This window comes from Enhydra lutris, unplaced genomic scaffold, assembly GCF_002288905.1.
Source record: "Enhydra lutris kenyoni isolate GAN:26980312 unplaced genomic scaffold, ASM228890v2 scaffoldscaffold54, whole genome shotgun sequence".
NCBI lineage: Eukaryota > Metazoa > Chordata > Mammalia > Carnivora > Mustelidae > Enhydra > Enhydra lutris.
In genome coordinates this window covers 1,958,019-1,983,005 of record NW_019154138.1, presented here as the reverse complement: position 1 = coordinate 1,983,005, position 24,987 = coordinate 1,958,019, and the positions used below count along the sequence as shown (strand labels likewise).

At 40.5% G+C, this 24,987-nt stretch overlaps 1 protein-coding gene across 1 annotated transcript in view; it reads left to right on the top strand.

Annotated features, from left to right (window-relative positions):
* Positions 1-834: 834 nt before the first annotated feature.
* LOC111157318 (NEDD4 binding protein 1) overlaps positions 835-24,987 on the top strand; it is a 45,894-nt gene continuing 21,741 nt past the window's right edge. The window contains exon 1 of the mRNA XM_022518622.1: positions 835-1,032. Coding sequence (XP_022374330.1) covers positions 835-1,032 — 198 coding nt within the window. The remainder of the gene's footprint in view (positions 1,033-24,987) is intronic.

Genomic DNA, 24,987 nt, shown 5'->3' with positions numbered 1-24,987 from the left:
AAGCAATAGGAAAGAAAAGAAGGAAGAGAATGTAAAGGAAGAAGATGGGTGGGGAGAGAGAGAGGGGGGGTGAAAGAGAAGGGAGGGAGGGAGGGAGGAAGGAAATCTGCCTAGCAATTATTGAGAATCTGGAAGGGGTGGAGAGAGGGTGGAAAGGATGGAGAGAAGGTGGGAGGAGAGGAGAGGAGAGGAGAGGAGGAAGGTGGGAAGGGAGAGGAAGAAATGGAGAGAGACCATCTGCCTATCAATTACTGAGAAGCTAGAAAACTTCAATTGCTAGAGCCCTAATTTGGGCTTCTAGATGTAGGAAGACAAGCCAAATCTCTTGTGATACTGGGTCAGTCCTGTCAGCTGATTCAGAGCTTCAATTTCCCCAACCTTAAAACCAGAGATTCACCATCCATCAAGACGCCCCAAAGCGTTCTGCCCTCACCAAAGAAGGCCGCCCAGGCCCCTCTCCGCAGCCGTCGCCTTGCCCTCAACAAACACGGCTACTGCGCGTGACGTCCAGTTCCGTCGCCTCCGCCCTCCCTCCTTCCCTCTGAGGCGGCGAGCATCAATGACGGCGGCAGGCTGAGCGCATGCGCGGCGGCGGGGCTCGGCCCGCGGCAGCGGCGGAGAAGGGGCGGAGGGGTTCTCTGCCCTCAGTTGCCAAGCTGCGGCGGCCGTGCCGGGATGGTGTAGCTAGGCCTGAGGGAAGGCGGCGGGGCGCGGGCGGGGGCGAGGCGGCCGCCAGGGCCGACGCCTCCTGACGGGCTCCGGTGTAGCGGCAGCACGCTGAGGGGGCGTCGGCGCCGCCGGCCCCCGGCGCCGCCGCGGGAGGCCGCGCCCGCCATGGCGGCCCGGGCGGTGCTGGACGAGTTCACGGCGCCCGCGGAGAAGGCGGCGCTGCTGGAGCGGAGCCGCGGCCGCATCGAGGGCCTGTTCGGCGTGAGCCTGGCGGTGCTTGGCGCGCTCGGGGCCGAAGAACCGCTGCCTGCGCGCATCTGGCTGCAGCTCCGCGGGGCGCAGGAGGCGGTGCACAGCGCCAAGGTGAGTCCCGCCGCCGCCCCCGCGCGCCCGCCTTCCGCGGCCCGGCCCCCGCGGCCTCCGCTCAGCCGAGCTCCCAGGGCGCCCCCACCCCCTTCCTCCCTGCTCTTCGTACTGGGACGCAGCGAACGTGGTTAAGAGCGCAGTCTCCAGAGCCCACGGACCTGCGTTCTCAGCTTTTCGAGCCATGTGACCTTGGGCTAGCGGTTCAGTCCTGGGGCGCCTCAGTTTCCCCATTTGTAAAGTGGCGCTGACGAAAGCACCTACCTCAGAGGGCTGTCGCGAGGATTGGAGTAGATGCTTTTGTAAAGCGCAGAGCTCAGTGACTGGCCTGGGGTGAGCGCGCTGCGAATGTTGCCTGTTCTCTTTCCCCTCCCGACCCTCAGGAAGGTGCGCAGGGCCTAATACCAGGGCCCACCGCCTCCTTAACCACCACATCAGCCACCCTTCTCTTCCCAGGTCTCCAGTACAGTGGTTCTGAACCTTTTTGGGATTTCAGTCCCTTTTGAGAATCTGACAAAACCATTCTAGTGGTAAAATGCACAGAATATCAAGAAGAGATAGGGATGTTTAATAATAGTGTTAAAAGAGCATTAATCATTGTATCGATATTATGTTCAACTAACATTTATTCAATGGTTATAGCACATCAGACGTTATGCTAAACACTTTTTAAGGATTATCTAATGCAGCTCTTAAAAAATCCAGTGAGGTGGATTTTATTATCTTCCTCTCTGTAAATTAACAGCTGGGGAAACTGAAACTCTGCAAGTGGTGACTCACCTTCTCTCAGAATCAGCATTTCAGGCTTATACCTACGCAACACCTTCAACTATTGCCCTTCCTTCCCGAGCCAAGAAACAGTAACAAAGCACATACCCCCCTTTTCCCAGGGTATGCAAGTTTCTCTAGGTTTTGCCGTCCATTACGTGGAGGCGCCAGGATTCAGACTTAGAGCCCTTGTTCTGGATACCTGGCTCCCAAATGGTGAGCCCTCTGGCTGGGAAGAAAATGATCTTTTTTTGGCATCTGACTTCAGAAATTTCACAGTGTCCTTGGAGAATTGGACAAGCTGTAATTCCTGACTCCCTTTGATTAAAAAAAAAAAAAAAAAGCCTGGGTGCTGTTTGTTTTAATATCTTCAGAAGAGATAGGACTCTGTGTGATTCTTCTCCACAGCATAACTTAAAACATTGTAGATGTTCTATCAGTTTTACTTTCCTGTAGTTAATTTTTCCTAACTTTAAATTTTCTAAGTTTTTTTAAAATTTTTAATTTTTTAAGGTGGGCTCCATGCCCTAAGTGGGGCTTGAACTCAAGATCCTGAGATCAAGAGCCACACGTTCTATGGATTGAGCCAGACAGGCACCCCCTAACTTTTAAATTTTAACTTCTTAGGCCCCTCGTTCTTTTCTCCCTGGCGACTGAATTTCTTCCCACTCCCCAGAGCTAAAAGGTTTGATGTAACTAAGTCCTGTCAGTGCTTCTGAAAATCTCTTAGATGCAGTCATTCCTTTCCTTCCATTGCCTCTGCTGCAATTAAGACCTGCATTCTTGGGGCGCCTGGGTGGCTCAGTAGGTTAAAGCCTCTGCCTTCGGCTTAGGTCATGATCCTGGGGTCCTGGGATCGAGCCCCACATCGGGCTCTGTGCTCAGCAGGGAGCCTGCTTCCACCTCTCTCTCTCTCTCTCTCTGCCTGCCTCTCTGCCTGCTTGCTGTCAAATAAATAAAAAAATAAAATCTTTAAAAAAAAAAAAAAAAAAAGACCTGCATTCTTGGTATGTGCCCCTCCCTTAGTTCATTGCCCTCACTCCATTCCTCCCTCTTTCCCTCCTCTCTAGCACAACTTGCATTTAACTGATCCTCCCCCAGAAAATCATTTTCCTTCCCTGGGAACTACTAGAAGTCCTGCTGGCTATCTCATTCATTCTAAACTCCTCCTCTGGAGATACACAAAACATTTACTAATCCAGTCCCATCTTATTTTCCCAACTCTCAAGCTTAAACCTCTGCTGTCTTCTGCCTAGTCTCATTGCTTTTAATTCTGCTTCACCTGTTCCCAGTTCAGTTTTACTCAGTATTCATTCCAAGTGTGGAAAGTGCTTCTTTTGCTCTGCAGAAAAACCTGGCATATTCTGCCAGACCCTCCCAAGGGCTGTTCTCTTGCCTATCCTGCCCTGCAGGTTAGCATAAGCTATCTGGAAAAGGTGTGTCTTACAGTATCTTGGAAGTAGGTGTCACTTGCCCATATATCTTTGTGATGTGTATTACTCAATCCAATCCTCCCACTTGTAAGCAATCCTTTTCTTTTCCCTTGAGAGTCATGGGTAGGCATTGAATGCCATAGTTCGTTGGTTTTGGAGTTTGTTTTACATTCTTTTGAGGAAGAGAAAACCATTAACTTAAAAATTAAGAACAGGAAGCAAACTTCAGCATCTACAATATTTTAAGTTAAGTTGTGGAGGAGGAGGAGGTTTTCGGGAAGGAAGATTTAGGGTAAATAAGTATTTAAGCTAACTAGTAAGTAGGTCTGATTAAAATAAGATGCAGGTTACTGTTTTGGGTCCCTTCAGGTGGTTTACTTTGTTTTCCTGCTTTTAAATGTTAAGTCACTACAGTTAGCTAATGCTAGGGAAGAGGAGAATGTGGAGATTTAGTTAGGGCTCCATTGGCTAGAGAGAATGGGGCCTATAGGTAGAAAGTGATAATGCCCTAGGAGGTTAAAAAAAAAAAAAAAAACCGGCACACTCTAGAAGAGTGGCCACTTTTGTCAAAGGGGAAATGTATTGGGGAAAACCGTACTTGAGCTGGGCTTTGAAGAGCCAGTAAGATTGAAGATCCGGAAAGTGTCAGACCCTCGAGGGACCCTAATGCCAGGTTAAGCCGTTGGGCCTTGGTCAGTAAGGAGTCAGGATTTTTGAGAGGAGAACTTGTCTTCTTTTTACTTGGAAAGCAGGAAGATCCAACTGTGGAAGAGACATGTTTTAAGCTGGACATGGGTGGGTGACAAAGATTTCACTGGAATTTGGCAACTGAGTGGGTGTAGGGATTAAGGGGAGGGGTTTTAAACCTCGGTGTCAGGAAGATTGGTGGGTATGTTTTTTGTCCTGTTGGTAGGCCCAGGTAGCCAACATTTAAAGAAAATTTATGTGCCAGGAAGTTCACTGATGGTTGCCTCTGGGCCTCAGGTAATCCACAGCCTAGCAGGGGAGACAAACTTGGAAACAAATAGTACAGTATGACATACGAGAAAGGGTTGTTCTGGCTAATTGGGTGTTAAAGGATGAACAAAAGTTCTCCTGAGGGAAGAGCATGTGTAAAGTCACAGGGATGTGAAATAGTGCCAGTTTATCACTGATTTCTCAAGTCTAGAAGTAGATTGGTAGAAAGGGGCCAAGTCACAAACACCTGGGGCCTACAGAAGAACATGGGTTTTTACCAAGCAGGCAGGTAGTAGGGAGTCAGGGAAGGGTTGTAAGACCAAGAGTGATGCCATCAGATTTACATTTCTAAGAAATCTCTCCATGTCAGTTTTTATACACCTAGGCTTGTTTTTCTCAGTGTGGTGGTTTGTGTTGATGTAAGGGCAAAAATTGGAGACAAGTGTTCAGTGGCTTTTATGGCAATGTGACATTACCATGAGGGCTGGAGAGCCAGTGTCTCAAAGAGCAGAATACTAGTAGAGAGCATTCTACATGGGGACCCAGAAGGAGGGGGTTGAAGTCAGGGGTGGCTGACATGGAATCAAAGGAGGATGAGGACTGAATTTTTGAGAGGAAGTGTAGGTGCTGACTTGATGCTACCTCATTCATAGAGAGATCAAAGATGCAGTGCCTCTGAGGGATCCTTGGAGTCAGACAGTGATGGGGAGGGGTGAGGCTGAAAAGATCTCAGCCCTGGGAGCAAGAAAATAGAACTCTTCTTTAGCTCTAGGTGGTACGAATTCCATGCTCCCTGGGTCCATGTAGGGAGACTGCATATCGAAGCAGCTGGTTGATAGGGAGGACCTGGTGAATAAGGAAGGTGCTTATGCTCTGTGCGAGAAGGTGACTGCCAATGCTTAGTATTAGCCAATGACATGGTAGAGGCCCAGTGATATCTCATCTCATTATCTGAGAAAAGTCAGGGGTTTAGATTTCATAATGTGAAATCTATTTTGTTTTTTAAGAGGTAACTAATTTCTGCTTTAAAAACCATTCATGCGGGGCGCCTGGGTGGCTCAGTGGGTTAAAGCCTCTGCCTTCGGCTCAGGTCGTGATCCCAGGGTCCTGGGATCGAGCCCCGCATCGGGCTCTCTGCTCTGCGGGGAGCCTGCTTCCTCCTCTCTCTCTCTCTCTGCCTGCCTCTCTGCCTACTTGTGATCTCTGTCTGTCAAATAAATAAATAAAATCTTTAAAAAACAAAACAAAACAAACACAAAAAACCATTCATGCTATGAATGATATCTCAGTAAAATTTGCATTAATGTATCCTTGTTAAAAGTGTATGTTCTGCGGGGCGCCTGGGTGGCTCAGTGGGTTAAAGCCTCTGCCTTCAGCTCAGGTCATGATCCCGGGGTCCTGGGATCGAGCCCCACATCAGGCTCTCTGCTCAGCAGGGAGCCTGCTTTCCCCTCTCTCTCTGCCTGCCTCCTTGCCTACTTGTGAGCTCTGTCAAATAAATAAATAAAATCTTTAAAAAAAAAAGTGTATATTCTGGGGAAAAAAAAAAAAGAACCATGCATGCTAAATGAAACATGTCAGAGGACCAGGTTCAGTTTTTAGGACCTCTTCTAGATAAAGGAGACAGGATGAGTGAAGATATGCTCCCCCCTCTCCCATTTGGTGAAGAGGGCAGTTGAACACCTTAATGGCCTATAGTATTGTCTCAGTAAAGTAGGAAACCAGTTCATGCCTGCAGAGGGAGGGTGAGAGCTGGAAGATGGTGGAGTATTTTAGGGTGGATGCAGTGGAGCTTTTGGAAGTACTTTGGAAAAGAACAAAAAGGGATTGGAACTGAAGTAAGGACCAGGGGAAGTTAAATGGCCTGAATTTATAGTATCACTTGATCCAGAAATTCTCCAGTAGGTGATGATTTCCCCCACTTGGGGTATTGGTAAAGCTAACACACCAAGGACTAAAGGAATCCAAGATGTAATCGAACGAGGCAGAATGGGGCCCAGGAAATGCTTCTGAGTGGTCAGCATTATTTGGGTTAGAATAATCCAAAAATGTATAAGACTTACCTTCTACTTTTAGTGACCTGACAGCCATAAAGGTTCAGACTGGAGAGGAGAAGGCAGAAAGGGGCATAATGAACTGTGAGAACAAGTGAAGGAGTAAGACCTTAGACCCTGTCCCCTCCTAGACTCTTGGAATCATACAGATAGGGCAAGTTCAGTGAGTATTGGGGAATTGTAGAAGTTGAAGTGAGGGAGGAATTTCAGGTTAGAATCTTGGATATGGAGGAATTCTGAGAACCAAGGAGTGGTGCCTCAGTAGTCTGGGTAGGAATGGAAGTGTGAGGCATCTGGAGATAATACGGTGCTAAGTTCAGCAAGGTTCATAGCAGTGATTTGGGTGCTAACGTTAGTTTAGTTGGTTGATCCCTGAGCCTGTCCTGGAGGTTAACAAACAAGAGGGAGTAATGGGAAACAAATGGCTTGGCTGCTTTTACAAAACTGTCCATCAGCTTTTCGGGGGCTACAGTTGCCTGTCAGTTGGTGTTTGGGGCATTACCTCGTGACAGTGAGGAGCCACTATGAGCCATAGCCGGAACACCAGTCTGGAGGACTTAAAGAATAATTTGGAAGACTGGGAAGTCTTGGTGGTTCAGTTGGTTAAGCGTCTGCCTTTGGCTCTGGTCGTGATCCTTGGGTCTTGGGATTGAATCCCGCATTGGGCTCCTTTTTCTGCTTCTCCCTCTGCCTGCTGCTCCCACTGCTTGTGCACGCTTGCTCTCTCTCTCTCTCTCTCTCTCTCTGACAAGTGAATAAATAAAATGTTTAAAAAGGGGGGAATGGCATTTGGAGGACTGATTAATCTTAAACATTGAAATTACAGTACACTCAAGAAGCTATGCTAAGGTAAACCAAAAATCTGGTCCATTTTAATTTGTGAGGAAGAGAGAAAGGGAGAAAGAGCGTCATATGAAGAGTTGGCAATCATCCTTAGGGTTTTTACTTAAATGTTTATAGAGTAAGAGAGGAGAAAGATAAGGATTAAAAAAAAAAAAGGAATTCGAGTAGAAGTGGCTCATTACTGCATTGACTTCAGAGAGTTAAAATGGACACTGTATTGTTTCATTTCCTTTTCTGTTAGGAGAGCTTGGTACCTGGTTTCATGAATGAATTCTTGAACAGTTGATTTGTTCATGGAGGAAATAATTTGTAGATGTAATACTGGGTAGTGACATGGAGTTTTTGTTTTGATTTTACCAGAAAGGAGGTTGGTGGCCTCTTTGCATTTCCTAGAATGATTTTTTTTTTTAACTCACTATGGTTGTGAAAAACATCTTCTTAAGAAATGGTGGTTTGTTCAGTTTCTTTTTATGGTTAATACTTTGGGGTTATACCAGAATGTTGAAATAAAGGATACTCAGACTGGTTATCACTGGGGTCAAAGTGGTTGCTCATGACCGTAGTTTCCTCTTCCCTATTTACCAGCTAGTATTGTAGGGTTTTAATTAAATCAAGGACAACATTCTTGTTCTGTGTTGGCTTTTTACTAAATTAATATAACTGTATTAAATTAGAAGTCTTGCATTTCAAAACCAAAGATGGGGGGAGGGCAATACTTAGAGTAATTAATTAAAGAACTGTTTGGTTTTTTTTAAATTATGTTATGTCCAGTGGAAACAACATAGGAAACGTCTTTGTTTAAAGAAACTGAATTATTATTTGTTATTTTATGAGGTTCCTTTCAAATTGGAGGGTTTTGTTCAGTTTAGTACTGAGAGGATTATTAATTTATGTTAGTTGGTAAATAAAGAGTCACATAATAAATATTTTAGATTTTGTGGACTGTACCCAGTGTTTGTCTCTTACTCTGTTTTTGTTTTTGCTTTTTTACAACCTTTCTGAAGGTAAAAACGATTCTTATCCTGGGGGCTATATAGAAATTGTCCAGAGGCTGTATTTGCACTGTCCAGTATGTAGCCACTACAACATGTGGCTATTTAAGTTAGCCAGAGTTCAATGAAATTAACTATTTACTTCCTCAGTTGCATTTCAGGTGCTCTGTGGCCACATATAACTAGTGTCTGCCAGTGTGGGCAGTGCAGTTACAGAACATTTGTGCTATTTTGTCCAGAAGTTCTGTCGGACAGTGCCACCCTAGATAGGAACTAATCTTTGGTTGGGCCTCCCTGACAGTTCTCTGGTATGACATTGAAAGGACATGCAGCCATCCTTTTACCTTGTTTCCTGAATTTCTATAATTTTTGTTAATTGTGTCCCTTGTAATCATAAATAACTTCCGAGGATGACTCTTGATCATAGAGACACATGAATACACGGACTAGCTTCATTGTATTTGGAATATGGTAGGAGATATTAGCAATTAGTAAACCTGGAGAATTATCCTCTGAGAAAATTTCATAAGGAACCTTCTGTTGCATTTTTAATAGCCAGATGGTTTTTGCTCTTAATTGCCTTTTATGGCTCTCTTACTCTAAATGAGGAAGCAGACCTCCAAAAAAAATCAAGAAAGTCATGTCTCCATATTTAACCCATAGTATTTGTACATTTGCATGAATTCTTCTCTTCCCAAGGTTCCCAAAATATGCTAACATTTCTGGCCTGTCAGGAAGTCACTTTCTTTATACTATATGCAAGGCTGGGACCCTGTATGCCACAGAACAGGTACCACAGCAGTTTCCTAAGCATTGGTTCTATGCATGAACTACAGTCCTTATTTTGTAATAGTGATGTTGCCATAAATGATTCAGCGGGATTTGTAAATATGACATTCTAGTTATGGCCTGGGTTGCACATTGAATTTGTCTAATTTTATCCTAGTCAAAATGAGGCCAGATTGTCACTGATCCCTACACAAATGACTACATTGCCATGAAAAAGTAAAAGAAACCAGACTTATCTTTTGACACAAATTAATGGTGTTACCCCACGTAAGAAATAGTTTTAGCATCCTTCTTGTTGGAAGGTAAAAGACAAATCTTGGGGCGCCTGGGTGGCTCAGTGGGTTAAGCCGCTGCCTTCGGCTCGGGTCATGATCTCAGGGTCCTGGGATCGAGTCCCACATCGGGCTCTCTGCTCAGCAGGAAGCCTGCTTCCCTCTCTCTCTCTGCCTGACTCTCTGTCTACTTGTGATCTCTGTCTGTCAAATAAAATCTTTAAAAAAAAAAATAAAAGACAAATCTTTGTGACTGATTGCTGGGGACCTTTGGAAAATCCCAGAGATAATTTAGGAGTTAATGCTTTCAGAGTAATGTACTGCACAGCACTAATGTAGATGAAATCTAGAGATAAGTCGAGTGAAAGAAGATTTACGTAAGACAATTCTATATATATGAAACGCTAGATAGGGCAAAAAATTGTGTAATTATGGTGAAAAAATAGAATAATTAGAGCAGAACAGCTGGAAAAGGACATTAAACATAGACTGAGTATTACCAATACTAGGGAATCACTGTTCATTTTGTTGGGTGCTGTAATGACATTGTGGCTATATTAGAAAGCCTGTATATGTATGTGCTTACATTGCATTTGGTGTCTGACTCATTTGGAAATTAACGATGTATCTGAAGAGGACCTTAGTTAACCATTTACTATTAGTCTAAGCAAGATTTTAAAGGTAACTGAGGATATTGTAAATTATGCTTACGCTGATAACTGAACAGCATATAACTTCTAATACTACAAAAGTTGTCAGTGTTCCAATTCAATTTAGTTGAACATATAAGCTTGTGTTTTTCATAATTATAAATGTGAGTAATCATGAGTAATATAGCTTGTTTGACCAGCAAGCCAGCAAAGTTTAGAAAGTTCAGATGTGTCCCTTCATAGGAAGAAAAATATATTTAAAAAAATATATACGAGTGCATTGTGTTCTACACTGATGAAATCAGGAAAAGGATATCTGTTTTTAAATTAACATTAGAATTATCAAATCAAACTGACCTAAGGATTATTTTCATTACGTGAATGGGATTCTTAAATAAAAATTCCTTTGAAGTGTCAGTTTCTGTGAGTTTGTGGGATTTTTTTCTTTTGGTCCTTAAAAGACTAACGTAAGTATTAGATGTTTAGTTCCTTTATTTTCTAGGATTCTAGGTGTATGAATTTAAGTAAAAGCTTGTTACTCTGTATAAACCAATTAGAACAGTGGTTCTTTAAGAAACTTTTTAATCTAATTTATTAATACCCCTGGAGGTAGGAATATATTTCATACTCACACCGTGAGAAATAAAGGCTTTCCTCATTTTATAGATACAAGCATTCAGAGAGCTTTCAGTTCTGATTCCACAGTGTTAGACATATGTCAAAAGTAATCCAAAAACACGAAACTGGTACAGATTTCAAAAAGGTTGTTCTTCCAGTGGTGCTGAGACTTGTTTTACACAAACAGAAAAAACGAAAAACAGATTTTCTTGTAGTCTCTCATCCAACAGAAAATAGATCCATTATCCACTGACAGATCCCTTGGTCAGACACTGCAAAATCGAATTCCTATAGTCTAGATTTGTGTATATCAAGGATGTAGTTGAGGCTGACCTGGTAGTATGTAACCAATGGTGTAGGTGTAGAAAGGGACATGTGGCCAAGAACTCTAAAGCAAAAACAAAATCAGAAGAATAAAAAACAAGGAAAGAGCACCAGTAAAAATCTCTTCCTGCTTGGGATTCACTCTGGGACCCAAAATGAGACATGGTTGGGCTTACACAACCATGCACTCTTCTTTGTGGGCCATTCAGTTTAATAGTTCCAGGCAGAGGAGTCTACTTGGACATCTCCATGAGTCCTATAAAGTGCCAAAGTGTAAATTTAAAAAAAAAAAAGCTGTAAACATGATTTCAGGTAGATAACTCATGAGTGAGGGAACCAGAAGGAATGTAAAACTGGTTCAGAGAGCATTTGAGGATCTGAGTATTGATCTACACTAAAAGAATAGTGGAGTAAAATTATTTGATGAGATACAGATTGCTTTATATCTCTTAGAGCAGTATAATCATAATATTTTTTTCAGTCAAACGGAGATACTGACATCTCTGCTGGACAAAAAAAAAAAAAAAAAAAAAAATCTACATTTTAATATGTAGCATCCCTGTTTAGGCCCAAATGAGTAATGAATGGTGTGTCAGACAAAACTAAATTTCCCAGAGAATTAAATACTCTGTGGGTGGGCCAAAGACAGTGCTCCATTATGATTGAAAGGCCATCCTTTTGCCTTATTTAGGAGTATTTAGAACTTTTCTTAACATTATACAAACTATTAAAATGGGACACCCCACCCCCCACCTCCTTTTGGTCATCCTGGCCATTTTCTCTTTGACAGCATTACCCAGTCATTGGTACTAGGCTGGACGTCAACCTGTGTTCTCCAACTTCCTAATTTCTGTTTGAGTGCATATTTGTTCAGCGTTTATTTTTCAGTTCAGGGTTTCTCAGTAGCGGCACTATTGACATTTTGGTTGAGAATATTTTGTTGTTCGGTTGTATTGTGCCTTCTAGGATGTTTAACAGCATCCCTGACCTCTACCCCCGAGATGCCAGGAGCACCCTATTAGTGTGACAATCAGAAGTGTCTCCTGACATTGTCAGTGCCCCCAGGAAGAGCAAAATTATCCATGGTTGAGAACCACTGTTTTAAATAACCAAGGCCAGGCCCCACACTGTCTCGTCGAGTTGTGTAAATGCTGTAGTTCAAATAATGAGATAACTGGTGTGCGTAGAAAACATTAACATCTCCCTCACCCAGTTCTTGGAAAATGTTTTTGGATGAATATAAGGAAGGCAAGGTTAAATTAGGCTGCAGAAATAAGAAAATAGACTAAAATCCAAACTACAGGGGACTTTGAATATGGGCCTGAGGGTCTTGAACATTAATGCTTTGTAGTGAGGATCTTTAGAAAGTTTTTGAGTAGGAAAGTGAAACAGGTAGGTTTTCACATGTCACCGATACTGTTACTCGGGGGTGGGGTCTGACAAGACCCAGAAAGAAGGGTTTAGAGTTGGTTGCAGTAATAGTCACATGAGACAGGATTTGTGAAAAATTGCAGGTGATGAGAAGGAAAGAAAGTTTTGAATCCAGGCAACTGTGTTTCATTTTCAAGGGAACTTGGACTAAAGACAAGTGGAGAGCTCTGAGCTCTGATGCAGATCATTAAATTTGAGGCACTTGTGGGACAGTCTGGTAAAAGTGTCCAGGGGATGGATAGTTTGCAGCCTAATAGTATTAAGGGCTAGAGATGGAAATTTGGAGTTGACATCATAGAAATAAAAGTTATGGTAGGTGGGAGGGAGACAAACCATAAGTGACTCTTAATCTCACAAAACAAACTGAGGGTTAATGGGGGGGGGGGGGGGGGGGGGGTGGGATTATGGACATTGGGGAGGGTATGTGCTATGGTGAGTGCTGTGAAGTGTGTAAACCTGGCGATTCACAGACCTGTACCCCTGGGGATAAAAAGATATTATATGTTTAAAAAAATAAAATTAAAAAAAAAAAAAGTAATGGTAGGAACCTCAAGAGTCTCTGAGAGTATAACTGAGGGAGAAGATCAGAAAGGCACCTTGGGGAAGGCATACATTTAAGGTGCAGTAGGAAGTGGCAGCAGAGGATTTTGGGAAGTAGTCAGAAAGATAGGAAGTGGACGGCTTAGCGGTATTTCCAAAGTATGGGGAGGAAATAACTTGTCAAGGAGAAGTTGGGCAACCACATCGTGCTACAGAGAGCCTGAGTAGGAGAGTACAGAAAATGGGCCTTTGCATTTGACAGTAGTTGTCGTTGTTGGCATTTAGGAAAGTGGTTTCAGTTTGAATGGGGGCAGAATCCAGATTTCGAAGGGTTGGCAGTGAAATGGAGTTTAGGCTACTTTTTTCAAAAAGTGTGGCTCCACAGAGGTGGAGCAATCCTATGCCAAGGCAGTAAGGCTGAAGAAAGTGTCCTGTAGGATCAGGGAAACCCACACAGGTTTGTATGTGGGCAGGGGTGAGTAAAAAGAGAGTGATGAATCAAGACCTGGGAAAGGGGCATGGCTTTGAAGCAGAAGGAAGGAAAAAACAAAGTCATGAAAGGTAGAATTTTTTAGATGAAAAAGGAGAGGCAGTTGAAGACGTTCACAGTGTTGGCTTTTGGACTGTGATAAAATAATTTATTTTACTAAGAGTGAGACGAGTAACAAATGAAGTTCAGTACCTGGAGATACTACTTGGGTTAAGAACGAAGAATAAATTGACCAGGAGAGCTGAGAGTTTTTTGGAAGCTGTAGAAATTTCAGAGATTTACAGGAATGGGGATCAAGTCAGGGGTAAATATTGAGTATGGTCCCTGGTCCTGAGTCAAGAAGTACACTCAAGAGTGAGTACGAAGGAAGTTCTTCCCTGTGGAGCTGTTAAGGCACCCCTCCTGGGAGAGCACTTGGTAGACATTTTAGAATGAGATGGAAGAGAAAGATGGAACAGAAAGCAGATGTTGGAAATGCACTGGAAAAATGGCTAATATGGTTACTCATTTTATAGCAGTATTATTAATATAGATAACCAGATAGAGACCTAAAATGGATCTGTTACAGATTTGTAAATTAATGATGTTAAAAATCTTTTTTTTCCTAAGTCTTATATGGTGCTTTGAAATTAGACATATTCTGTGCGATGCATGTCAGTGCCTAAAAATCATATTACTTCTCCTTTCTTTTCTCTTGGAGATAATATACAGCACCGTCTATGTAAGAGTCTCCTAAGTATAAGAAATCTTTAGAATCCTAAAGTGTGCAGCCAGAGATGGGAAGTGTTTCAAAACATTTTAGGAATCTCTCTATAATGTATTAAGAGTTTCCTTGACTGCATAGTTTCTTTTTCCTCAATGATTTGTGGTCCACTTGAGTGTGTTCTGTTAGCATAGTTATGCTCCTGGCAGCTCCCCAAATATGTTAGATCCGCACTCACGCTACCTGATCTTGAGTTGCTGTGGCTTCTAACCATTATGTCTTCCTTAAATTTGTTTTTGCACCTGTGCTGTCAGTTGTCATTTGCTGTTACGGGCTCTGCAAGTAGTACCCTGTGTTGTTCCTTCTATACTTTTAACCAGCTGCTTCAAACCATATGTGACCTGGGAGACAAGCTGACAGAGCCCCACACGTGTGCGCCCATAGTAAACGATGGTAGATGGTGAACAGTGGTTGAGAGAAACCTTTCCCTGGTCAAACCTGTGGACTCTTGAGTAGCCACTCTGATCTTTTCTGGTTTTAGATATGTTCTGAATGGCACAGGTTGCCAGGAACTTCTCTTTGGTTTTGTGAAATGTTAGAATAGGGTTGAGAAGAGCTGGTTTGTAGAGGGTAGAATAATAGAAAGTCACTTTACTCTATGAAAGGGAAGTTATAATTATATATATATCAGATGCCCCCTCCCCTCCTTTTTTTATTAAAAAGCCTGAGTAAACAGCATATGAATATTGCAAGGTGGGGGAGACAGTTTTTGACTAACATTCAAATGTTGAGATAACCAGTTACAGCCAAATGCAAATAATGGATACTTGGGTCCACAGATGCTCATCCATGCAACTGACGGCTGGACATCTAGACTGCAGTGATACTGCATACTTGTATACTTTATTGCTCCCTTCTGAATTTGAACATAAAAGTCAATTGTTGCTACTTAGTAATTCACAAGAGTAAATTATTAATGAAAAAGTGGGAGTCTGAGTCTCAAGGGATAATTACTCCTTTCTTTTGGGAGTACACACAGATTTGTCCATGTGAAGCTGTAACAAGCTCTTAGCACAACTGTCCCTCAAAACTATGCATTTAATCTTGTAGTAATGGTTTTAGTTTCTTAGCAAATAATGTCAGATGACTCTGCTTGTGTTGGGCATTTCTCTGCCAGTCCTCCTGGTGCTCACATACTGAGAGCCACCCGAGCTCTCCTGAGGCCTTCTATGATCTTTTCAGAGAATCTAACTTTTACTTAATTTTTGTCTCTGAAAGACGGTAATCTAAATAGTATCTGGATACCTCCCCAAGAATACTTCTTGCTGTGAAATGATTGCATAAGCAATGAAAAGTAAATTGATTTGTTTGTAAATAACACATCAGATTTATAATTTTAGAGTGTATATTTTCTATAGGTTCAAATGTATAAAATCGATGAAGTTGATAAAAACATAGAGACTTCTCTGATCATCATTAAACAAATTATATGTGGGAAATCTGTATACCTTCTCAATTTTGCTGTGAACCTGGAATTGCTTGAAAAAATAAAGTCTTTAAAAAAAATCAAAGTCAGGATTATCACTCATCTTTGCAGTTACCTGTCTTGTGTCAGCATCCAGTTTAATTTTACTTTCTTTTTTTGGTTGCATAGCATTGAGAACATCCTAAATCAGTCAGTACAATTACAATTAATTAGTTATAACTCTTCTTGAAGATTATACCACTCCAGAAAAGTAACAGAAATAATGGAAAATGTTTGTTTCAGAGATGAATCACTAACAATATTTCAAAATTGCTAACATTTCTTATCTTAAATGTCAGATAAGAATCAAGCAAAACAAAACACCAAAGCTATCACCAATGTAGCATCACAGTATGTTATGTATCCATTTTAAACATTTTTTATTTAAATTAGGAAATAAGGAGAATACCAAAATAATAGTGTACACGGTTAAAACAAAAAAAGTAGTACTGAGTGTTTTTGTAAGAAATAGTAACAGTCCCTTACTTTCTAAAGGCAACTACTTTTTACTGTTTTTAGCTGTTTGTTTTGATGGTTACCTAAAGAATTATAAATAATATACTGCTATTTCTTATAAATTTTAGGCATTATCTACTTTCTTTAATAGATGAGGTGGGGCACCTGGGTGGCTCAGTCAGTTAAGCATCCAGCTCTTGGTTTCAGCTTGGGTCATGATCTCGTGGTCCTGGATCGAGCCCCTCACTGGGCTCTCCACTCAGTGTAGAGTCTGCTTCAGATTCTCCCTCACCCTCAAACTTACTCTCTCAGTCTGACTCAAATGAATAAGTAGAATCTTCAAAAAAATAAAAAATCAGTGAAGCAAAAACTACCCTCCATTTTCCCATTTGCTACGGTCTGAATCTTTGTGTTCTATCACAGTTCATATGGTGAGATCCCAATGCCTGATAAGATAGTATTAGGAGGTGGGGCCTTTGGGAGGTGATTAAGCCATGAAGGGCTTGAATGAGGTTAATACCCTTATAAAAGAGGCCCAGGAGAACTCCTTTGCTTCTTCCACCACATGGAAATACAACAGGAGGTTGTAAAGAGAGCCCTCACCCAAGCACACTGGCACTCTGATCTTAGGTTTCCAGCTGCCAGAACTGTCAGAAGTTTCTGTTGTTCTGCGCCACCCGGCTGGTATTTTGTTACAGCAGTGTGAATGGACTAAGACACCTATATAGTTCTTTTGTTTTTCGCTGAAGCAAGAAGCAAAGTTTATATAGTTATATGACTTACGTAAATATTACTGCAAAGCCCAGTATTGTATTACATTATGTATTCCTTCTGATACGGCTTTTAGTTTTTACTGTAATTTATCTGCCCTGTTTTCATTTACTCGTGAAACATGATTTAAACACATCCTTAATTTTGTACAGATACTCATTGAGCTTCCTTTTCCAGGAGAACAGTCCTTGAGCCTCCTTCCCTTTTCCACCGAGCTAGTTCCTTAGCTTGTTTGCTGCACAGCTATAGTCTTTGGACATCTATTTGCCAATCTTGGATTGGATTTACTAATTACTTCATCTCCCTTATTTTTGGTGGCCTTCATCTTCAAATAGTTTCTCAAGAAACTGGAGAGTGATTTTTTTTTTGGCTTTTAGCATGTCTAGAAATGTCTTTAATATGAATGGTTTAGAATTATAGATTGAAAATCACTTTCCCTTAAAATTTTGAATGCATTGCTATCCTTTTTATCCAACCCAGTTGTCCAGATCTACTGTTGAGAATTTCTAATATTCTGATTGGGATTCTTTTATATGTGCCCTGTTCCCATCCTGCCCCCAGGATTTTTTTCTTATAGGCCTTTAAGAAGTAATCATGCTTGGATATTCTTTGGACCCTTTCAAGATAATATCTGTGTGCTTTAGTGTCCAAACAGGATTTGATGTAATTTTTTCACTAATCATACATGGGGTCTTATGTATTTTAGTTCTGGGAAATTATTTGTTTTACTTCTTTATTAATTGCCATTCTGTTTTTGTTTTTGATTTTGATTTTGTTTTGGAGTGTCACTTATTTGGGTTTTGGATATCCTAGATAGACCCTTAAAGTTTCTTTTCCCTCCTGTTTTTCAGTTTGTTTTTGTGGTACTTTTGGAGAGGTTTCTTCCAGTGTGTCTTTGAAATTCTTCTGTTTACTTGTATTCTGGCCATCATATCCTTAATTTACTAGTACTCTTACTTTGATTATTTGTCTTTCTTTAGCATCTTGATTTCTGTTATATGAACTGATTATCAGATTATATGTTTTTGAAAGCACTAATTAAACTTTGGTTGAACTTTTCTTTCCTACCCTGCATTTATTACCTGGTTTCTCTCTAGTTTATGTTCTACTCTGTTGGTTTCTGTCTTTCATATTTGAGATATTAATCTGGCAGGGGTCCTTTTTATATTTCATGTGGCATCTGAAAAACTAGTTGGAAGCCTTGTGTCTGGGCAGGATCTGTTGATATGTGGGCTTTACAAATTGGATGAATTGGAAAGAGAGCCCTTGCTTGAGAGGATACTTGTTTCAGAAGCTTTTTATCTGGAGAAGAAACCTCTTCTCTCTGGGTTGGCTAATAATTGCTGGCATTCCACTGAGTGGGTGTTATCAGCTTTTTCTCATCTGGTGGCTGCACAGTAGTCTCAACAGTATTCGACTCATGAATTCAACCATGCGCTTATGCTAAACAGGCAGCATTACTTAAATATTAACAGGTAGCCAGGAGATTCCCGTTCTGAGTAAGATAGAGCAACCAGACTCTACCCTGTCACTCCTACTGAATATAATTAGAAAACCTGGACAGAATCCATGGAACAGCTAATACGAGGGCTCTGAAAATTAAATAGTAGGCAGACTGGGTTAGAAAACCAGAATTCAGAGCACCACCAAACCAGTGGCGAGTTTGCCATTTTTTCCTCTTTTTGGTCCCTCATCCTGAATTCAACGTCACTCAACCTGAAAGTAGAAATGATCACCAGCGCATAGAAAGAGCAGTAGGAGAAGCCCTCTGGTTCGGGCTCCAGGGGCAGAAAAGGGAGCACCTAATACAGGGCAAAGGCCATTTTCTTCATTCCAGTGCATACCAGCTTCCAGCCAATCCTGTGATGGTGACAGGGGGAGGTTGCAGGAACCAAAGTTCTGAGGGAGGAGAACCTTCCTCTCCATTTGGTGCAGTTGTGGTCCCAAGAGGATGGGGGCCAGCCTCGTTACTTTGTCTGTGTGTATCCTCTGGCATGACCCAGGCAGAGCTGCAGAAGTGCAAGACAAAGTGGGGTAACCAAATCCCCAGCTTTCTAACTGGAAGACTGAAGAAAAGAGCCTCAGGGAACCAGAAAGCAGAAAGAAACCATAAAAATATGGCAGAGAGGGTAGAGCTCAGAAAAGTGACTCCGTAAAGTTTTGATGATCTCCTGGGTTTATCCCAAAGCTACACATGTGTGTATCTGCTTTTCATCAGCATAACAAAGACTTAAAAACTGAACTAACAGAAAAACTACCATCTAGGTCCCAGGCTGGCCTCTGGTAGCACACGTGTGGGACAGATAAGGATAACATTGCAGAGACTTTAAAAACTGAATTAGCACTAGAATCACAGCTTACTGAAGACAGGTTGCAGCTTGCAGCCTGAATCTAACTAGGTCAATTACCTGTTAGAACAGAAGTATCAAGATTCATCCTTGGATTTAAATAAGACTCAGAGTCTCATAATATTTAGAATGAATACAATACAAAATCACTTGGCATATGAAGAACATGGAAAATATCAACTCTCATGAGAAAAGACAGCAGACTCTAATGCCAAGATGACACAGATGTTAGAATCAACTAGCAAAGACTTTTTTAAAAAAATTTATTTATTTGAGAGCATGCCCACTAGTGGGGGGTGGACAGCATGAGAGACTCTCCAGTAGACTCCCTGCAAAGTGTAGAGCCCAACCTGTGGCTGGATCTCCGACCCTGAGATCATGAGCCAGAAACGAGAGCTCATCCCTCCCAGAAACAACCCTCATCCGACTGAGCCTCCCAGGCATTCTTTGTCTGTCTGTCCTATCTCCACACCCATTGTGGAGCCCAGTGCAGAGCTCGAACTCATGACCCCAAGATCAAAAGACCTGAGCTGAGATCAGGACTCAGACACTTAACTGACTGAGCCATCCAAGTGCCCCATCTAACAAAGACTTGAAAAACATCTATTATAAAGATGCTCCAACAGACAATCACAAATACTCTTAAAAGTAATTAAAAAATAGAAAGTTTCAGCGGAGAAATAGAAGATACAAAGAACCAAATGGAAAGGTTAGCAGTGAAAAATACAGTAACCTAAATTAACTCACTGGATAGGCTTGATTTTAAAGTGGACATGACAGAAGAGTCACTGAGTTTGAAAACAGAAAATAGAAGGTATCTAGGAATGTCCAGTTGGCTCAGATGATTAAGTGTCTGCCTTTGGCTCAGGGCATGATCCCAGAGTCCTGGGATCAAGCCATCATTGGGCTCCGTGCTCAGTGGGGAGCTTGCTTCTCCCTCTCCCTTTGCTGTTCCCTCTGCTTGTACAATCTTGCTTCCTGTATCAAATAAATAAATAAAATCTTTAAAAAAAAAAAAAGTAGAAGTTATCTAGTCTAAATGAGGGGAGATGGGAGTGTGGTGTTAAAAAAAAAGATGTGGAGAAATAATGCCTAAAGATTTCCAGAACCTGGCAGAAGATGTAAACACAATTTAAGAAGCTCAGTGAACACAAATGGAATAAGTTCCAAGACTTCCACACCCAGACATCATAACCACAGTGCTGAAAGCTAAAGACAAATGAAAAATTACAAAAGCATTTAGAGAAAAACACATGTAGAATAACAGCAACTAGAATGAGTACAGGTTTCTCATCAGAAACTACAGAGGCCAGAGAAATGACATAATATTTTTGAAGTGGTAAAAAATAAACCAAAAAATGTTACCCAAAAATTCCCTGTCCAGTGAAGTTAATCCTTCAAGAATGAAAGTGAAATAAAGCATGATAAAAATTCTCATTTGAACAAAAACTAAAATGAAATCATTGCCAGTATCCAGTTCCAAAAGAATTGGTAAGGGAAGTTCTTCAGCCAGAAATGATAAATACATGGATAAATGTAATAGATTACTTTAGCTTCTTGAGTTCTTTAAAATGAGTTAATTGTTGAAAATAAAATTTATAATGTAGTATGATGGGATTTCAAATGTGTATACATGTAGTTTATGTGATAACTGTAACGTACAAGGGAGGGCAGAGAAAATAGAGACCACGGTAAAGGATGATAGTGATGTTCTAAAATTTATACCCAGGAGCTTTAAGTTAAGGAAGTGACTGAATGATGGCCCAGAGAAGTCAGTGTCACCAAAGGAAGATTTTGATTATATCTCTCGGGAGAAGGGTGCATACTTGACTATGCTGGGCTATAGGTGAAGCATTGGGCTTTGGTCAGGAGGCAGAAGCAGGAGCAAGGGGGAGGGCAAGGCAGGATAGAATAAACCATTTGGAATTAGCTAGTTTGGGTAATTTCAGTGGCTTTGGGGCATAAAGGCTGGTTTTAGTTGTCTGGTTCCTGGCCCAGGCTTGATACAAGGTAAGGGAAATACTGGCTTAGTGTGTGAGTTCGATAAAGAGATGGTTGTGGGGGGCATAGCACTAGATCAGTCATCTGGACACATGTTCATCCCTGCTGGAAATAAGAGTTAAGTTTCTCCTCCGGTCTGAAAGGCTCCCTAAGATGTCAGAACATCATAAGATAGAGAAAATAAAAGCATGACTAGTGCAGATGATAAGGTTTATACATTCTTGAAATGATAAAATACTGACTTTGAAGTGGATCAGGTATGGTATAATTGATAGCATGACCGCTTTAAAAGCTATACAAAAAGATATAGTAAAAAATACAATAAATAATAATACTAAAAAATATTTGTATAGTGCAAAAGAAGGCCATGTAGGGAAAAAAGGAATTAAAAGTCAGGAACAAGCAGAAAATAAATAAATGGTGGACCTAAATCCAACAATTTCATTAAAAGTAAATAGTATAAACACACCAATTAAAAGAGATTGTCAGAGTGGATTTAAAAAACATAACCAAACTATATGGCGTTCTTCATGAAAGTTATTTCAAATATAATGATACAGATTAAGTTCAAATGAGGATAAAACATCTGTGCAGCCATTAATCAGAACAGAGCTGGAGTGGCAATATTACTGTCAGACAAAGCCTTCAGAGCGAAGAGGAATATTTACATAATGATAAGACGGTCCATTCACCAAGAAGAGGAAACAGTGCTTAAATGTATATATTCCTAATAGTATAGCTACAAAGTATATGAAGCAAAACCTGGGAGAACTGACAGGGGAAATGGATACAATTATAATTGGAAACTTCAGCATCCTCTCAACAAATGACAGAACCATCAGAAGATCAGTGAAAATAAGAACTCAACATCATTAGCCAGCCAGATCCAAATAGTTGTTTTTTGAACATTGCCCAACAATAGCAGAATGCACGTTCGTTCCAAGTATCCACAGAACATCTGTCAAGATAGACCATATCCATAAAACAAATCTCAACAAATTTAAAAGAATAGAAGTTATTTAGAGTATGTTCTCTAATTACCAAGGAATCAAACTAGAAATCAATAACAAAGATAACCAGAAAATCTTCAATTATTTATAAACTAAGAAGCACTCCTCTGAATATTGAATAATTTCTAGAGAAATTTAAAAAATACATTGAACTAAATAAATGAAAATACAGCATATCAAAATGTATGGGATGTAGCTTAAAGTATTAGTGCTGAAAGAGAAATTTATAACTACTTCAGAAAAGAAGAAAGTCTCAAATCAGTCACTGAAGCTCCCACTTACAGGAATGAGAAAAAATAAAAAGAGCAAAATAAGTGCAAAGCAAGCAACAGGAGGGAGTAGCAGAAGTCAATGAATTTGAAAACTGAAACAATAGAGAAAAATCAATGAAATAATAAGCTTGTTCTTTGGAAAAAAAAAATTGACCTCTTAGCAACCCTTAAGAAAGCAGACAGAAATTACTAATGTCAGGAATGAAACAGGGTATCAACTGTAGAGTAGACCCTGCAGACATCAAAAAGATAAAGGAAACACTGCAAACAACTCTGCAGGCATAAAGTTGACAGCTTAGTAAAAATGGGCCAATTCCTCAAAAAGTACAAACTACCATAACTTACCCAAGATGAGATAGATCATTTGAATAGACTTATAGCTATTGAGGAAGTTGAATTAATAATTTGATAATTCTTATAAAGGAAATCTCCAGGCCTAGATTTTTTCATGGGAGAAGTCTACAAAATGTTTTGGAAAGAATTAATGTCAATACTACACAATCTTTTCTAGAAAATACAAGAGGAGAGAATACCTTCTTCACTCACTTATTATCCTGATGCTAAAACCCGACAAAGATGGTACAAATGGAAACTACAGACTAAAGTTCCTCATGAATATAGTTGCAGAAAATGTAAAAATTCTTAACAAAATATTAGCAGGTAGTATTCATCAATGTATTTATATATCAGGACCAAGTGGCAGTTATTCCAGGGATACAAGGCTGGTTCAGTATTCAAAAAATCAGTCAGTGCAACCTACCATATGAACAGGCTAAAGAAGTGAAGTCACTTGAGAACATTTGATACAGTAAATAAAGCATTTAACAAGTTTCAATACCTATTCATATTCCTGTTCCTAGATAAGTAGGAATACAGGATGACCTCCTCAACATGATTTTTTTAAAAATATATAAAAATCTAACATCATAGGGGTGCTTGGGTGGCTTAGTTGAGTGTCTTCTTTCAGCTTGGGTTGTAATCTCAGGGTCGCCCCCGACTTGTGTGTGCTCACTCTTTCTTTCTCAAATAAATAAGTAAAATCTTAAAAAAAAAAAAAAAAAAAAAAAAAAAAGAGAAAGAAAGAAAGAAAATCCCAAGGAGTCTATAAGAAAAAAATCCTAGAACTAGAAATAGGTTTAGCAAGGTCACAGGATACATGATCAAAATCTACTTCTATTTATTAGCAATGAACACAGAAATCAAAATAGAGTGCCATGTTCCATCACTCCGAAAATCAAGTATTTGGGTGTACAGGGCTTGTATGCTCAAAACCATAAAACACTGATGAAAGAAAGCAAAGATCTAGAGAAATAGACTTTATTCTTACAGCAGGAGACTCAGCAACTGTCTGTTATCCTCAAGTCAGTCTGCTAGTTTAACAAAACTGCTAAATGATAGCTAAACAAGATTATTCTAAAATTTATATGGAAAGGCAAAGGAACTAGAATAGCTAAGAACAATTTTATAATGAATAAAATAGCAATTACTATTACTATCCAATTTCAAGACATTCTGTAATTACAGTAATCAAGATTGTGTTGCATTGGGGCACCTGGGTGGCTCAGAAGGTTGGGCCTCTGCCGTTGGCTCAGGTCATGGTACTGGGGTCTTGGGATCAAGTCCCACGTTGGGCTTCCTGCTCGGCGATGGGGGGGCCTGCTTCTCCCTCTCCCTCTGTTGCTCCCCCTGCTTGTGCTCTCTCTCTGTGTGTCAAATGAATAAATAAAATCTTTAAAAAAAAAAAAAAAAGATTCTGTTCTTTTGCATTGATGAATAGATACCTAAGCCAGTGGAACAGAATAGGGAACCCAGAAATAGCCCCACAAAAGTATGACCAACTGATTTTTGACACCTGCAAAAGTACTTAGAGAAAGGATATTCTTTTCCAGAAATGGTGCTGGAGCAATTAGATATCCATAAGCAAAAACATGAACCTCATCCTAAATCTCATATCTTATACAAAAGCCAACTCAAAATGGGTTGTAAATTTAAATGTAAGACTTTTGGAAGATTAACACAGGAGAACTATCTGGGATCTGGGGCTTGGTGAAGAGAAAGCCAATGAACTAAACTTCCCTAAAATTAAAAACTGTCTCCTGTCACAAAAGATCCTGTTAAGAGGATGAAAAAGCAAACTAGAGAACAAAATATTTGTAAGCTGCGCATCTGAGAAAGGACTCCTATCTTTCTAGAACATATCAACAACTCCCAAAACCCAAATATTCCAGTTAAAAAATGGACCAAAAAATTGAGCGGACAGTTTGCAAAGGAGGGATATAGATGGCAAATAACACATGCAAAGATACTCAGTATCACTTGCCATTAGGGAAATACAAACTAAGACCATGATGAGATACACTATACTCTTAATAGAACAGCTAAAATAAAAAATAGTAGCACTATCAACTGCTGGTGAGGATGAGGAAAAACTGGATCTCTTGATCTCATACATTGTTGTGGGAATGGAAAATGTTACAGTTACTCTGGAGCACAGTTTGGCAGTTCCTTGAAATCTAACCATGCACCTACCATATGGCGCAGCATTTATCCTAGAGAAATGAAAAGTTAAATTCACATGAAAACCTGTTCATGAAAATTGTTCATAGTGGCTTCATTTGTAATGGCTCCAAACAGGAACAACCAAAATGCCACTCAGTGGATAGTGGTTAAAAACCTGTAGTTCATCTGTATCATGGAATAGGACTCAG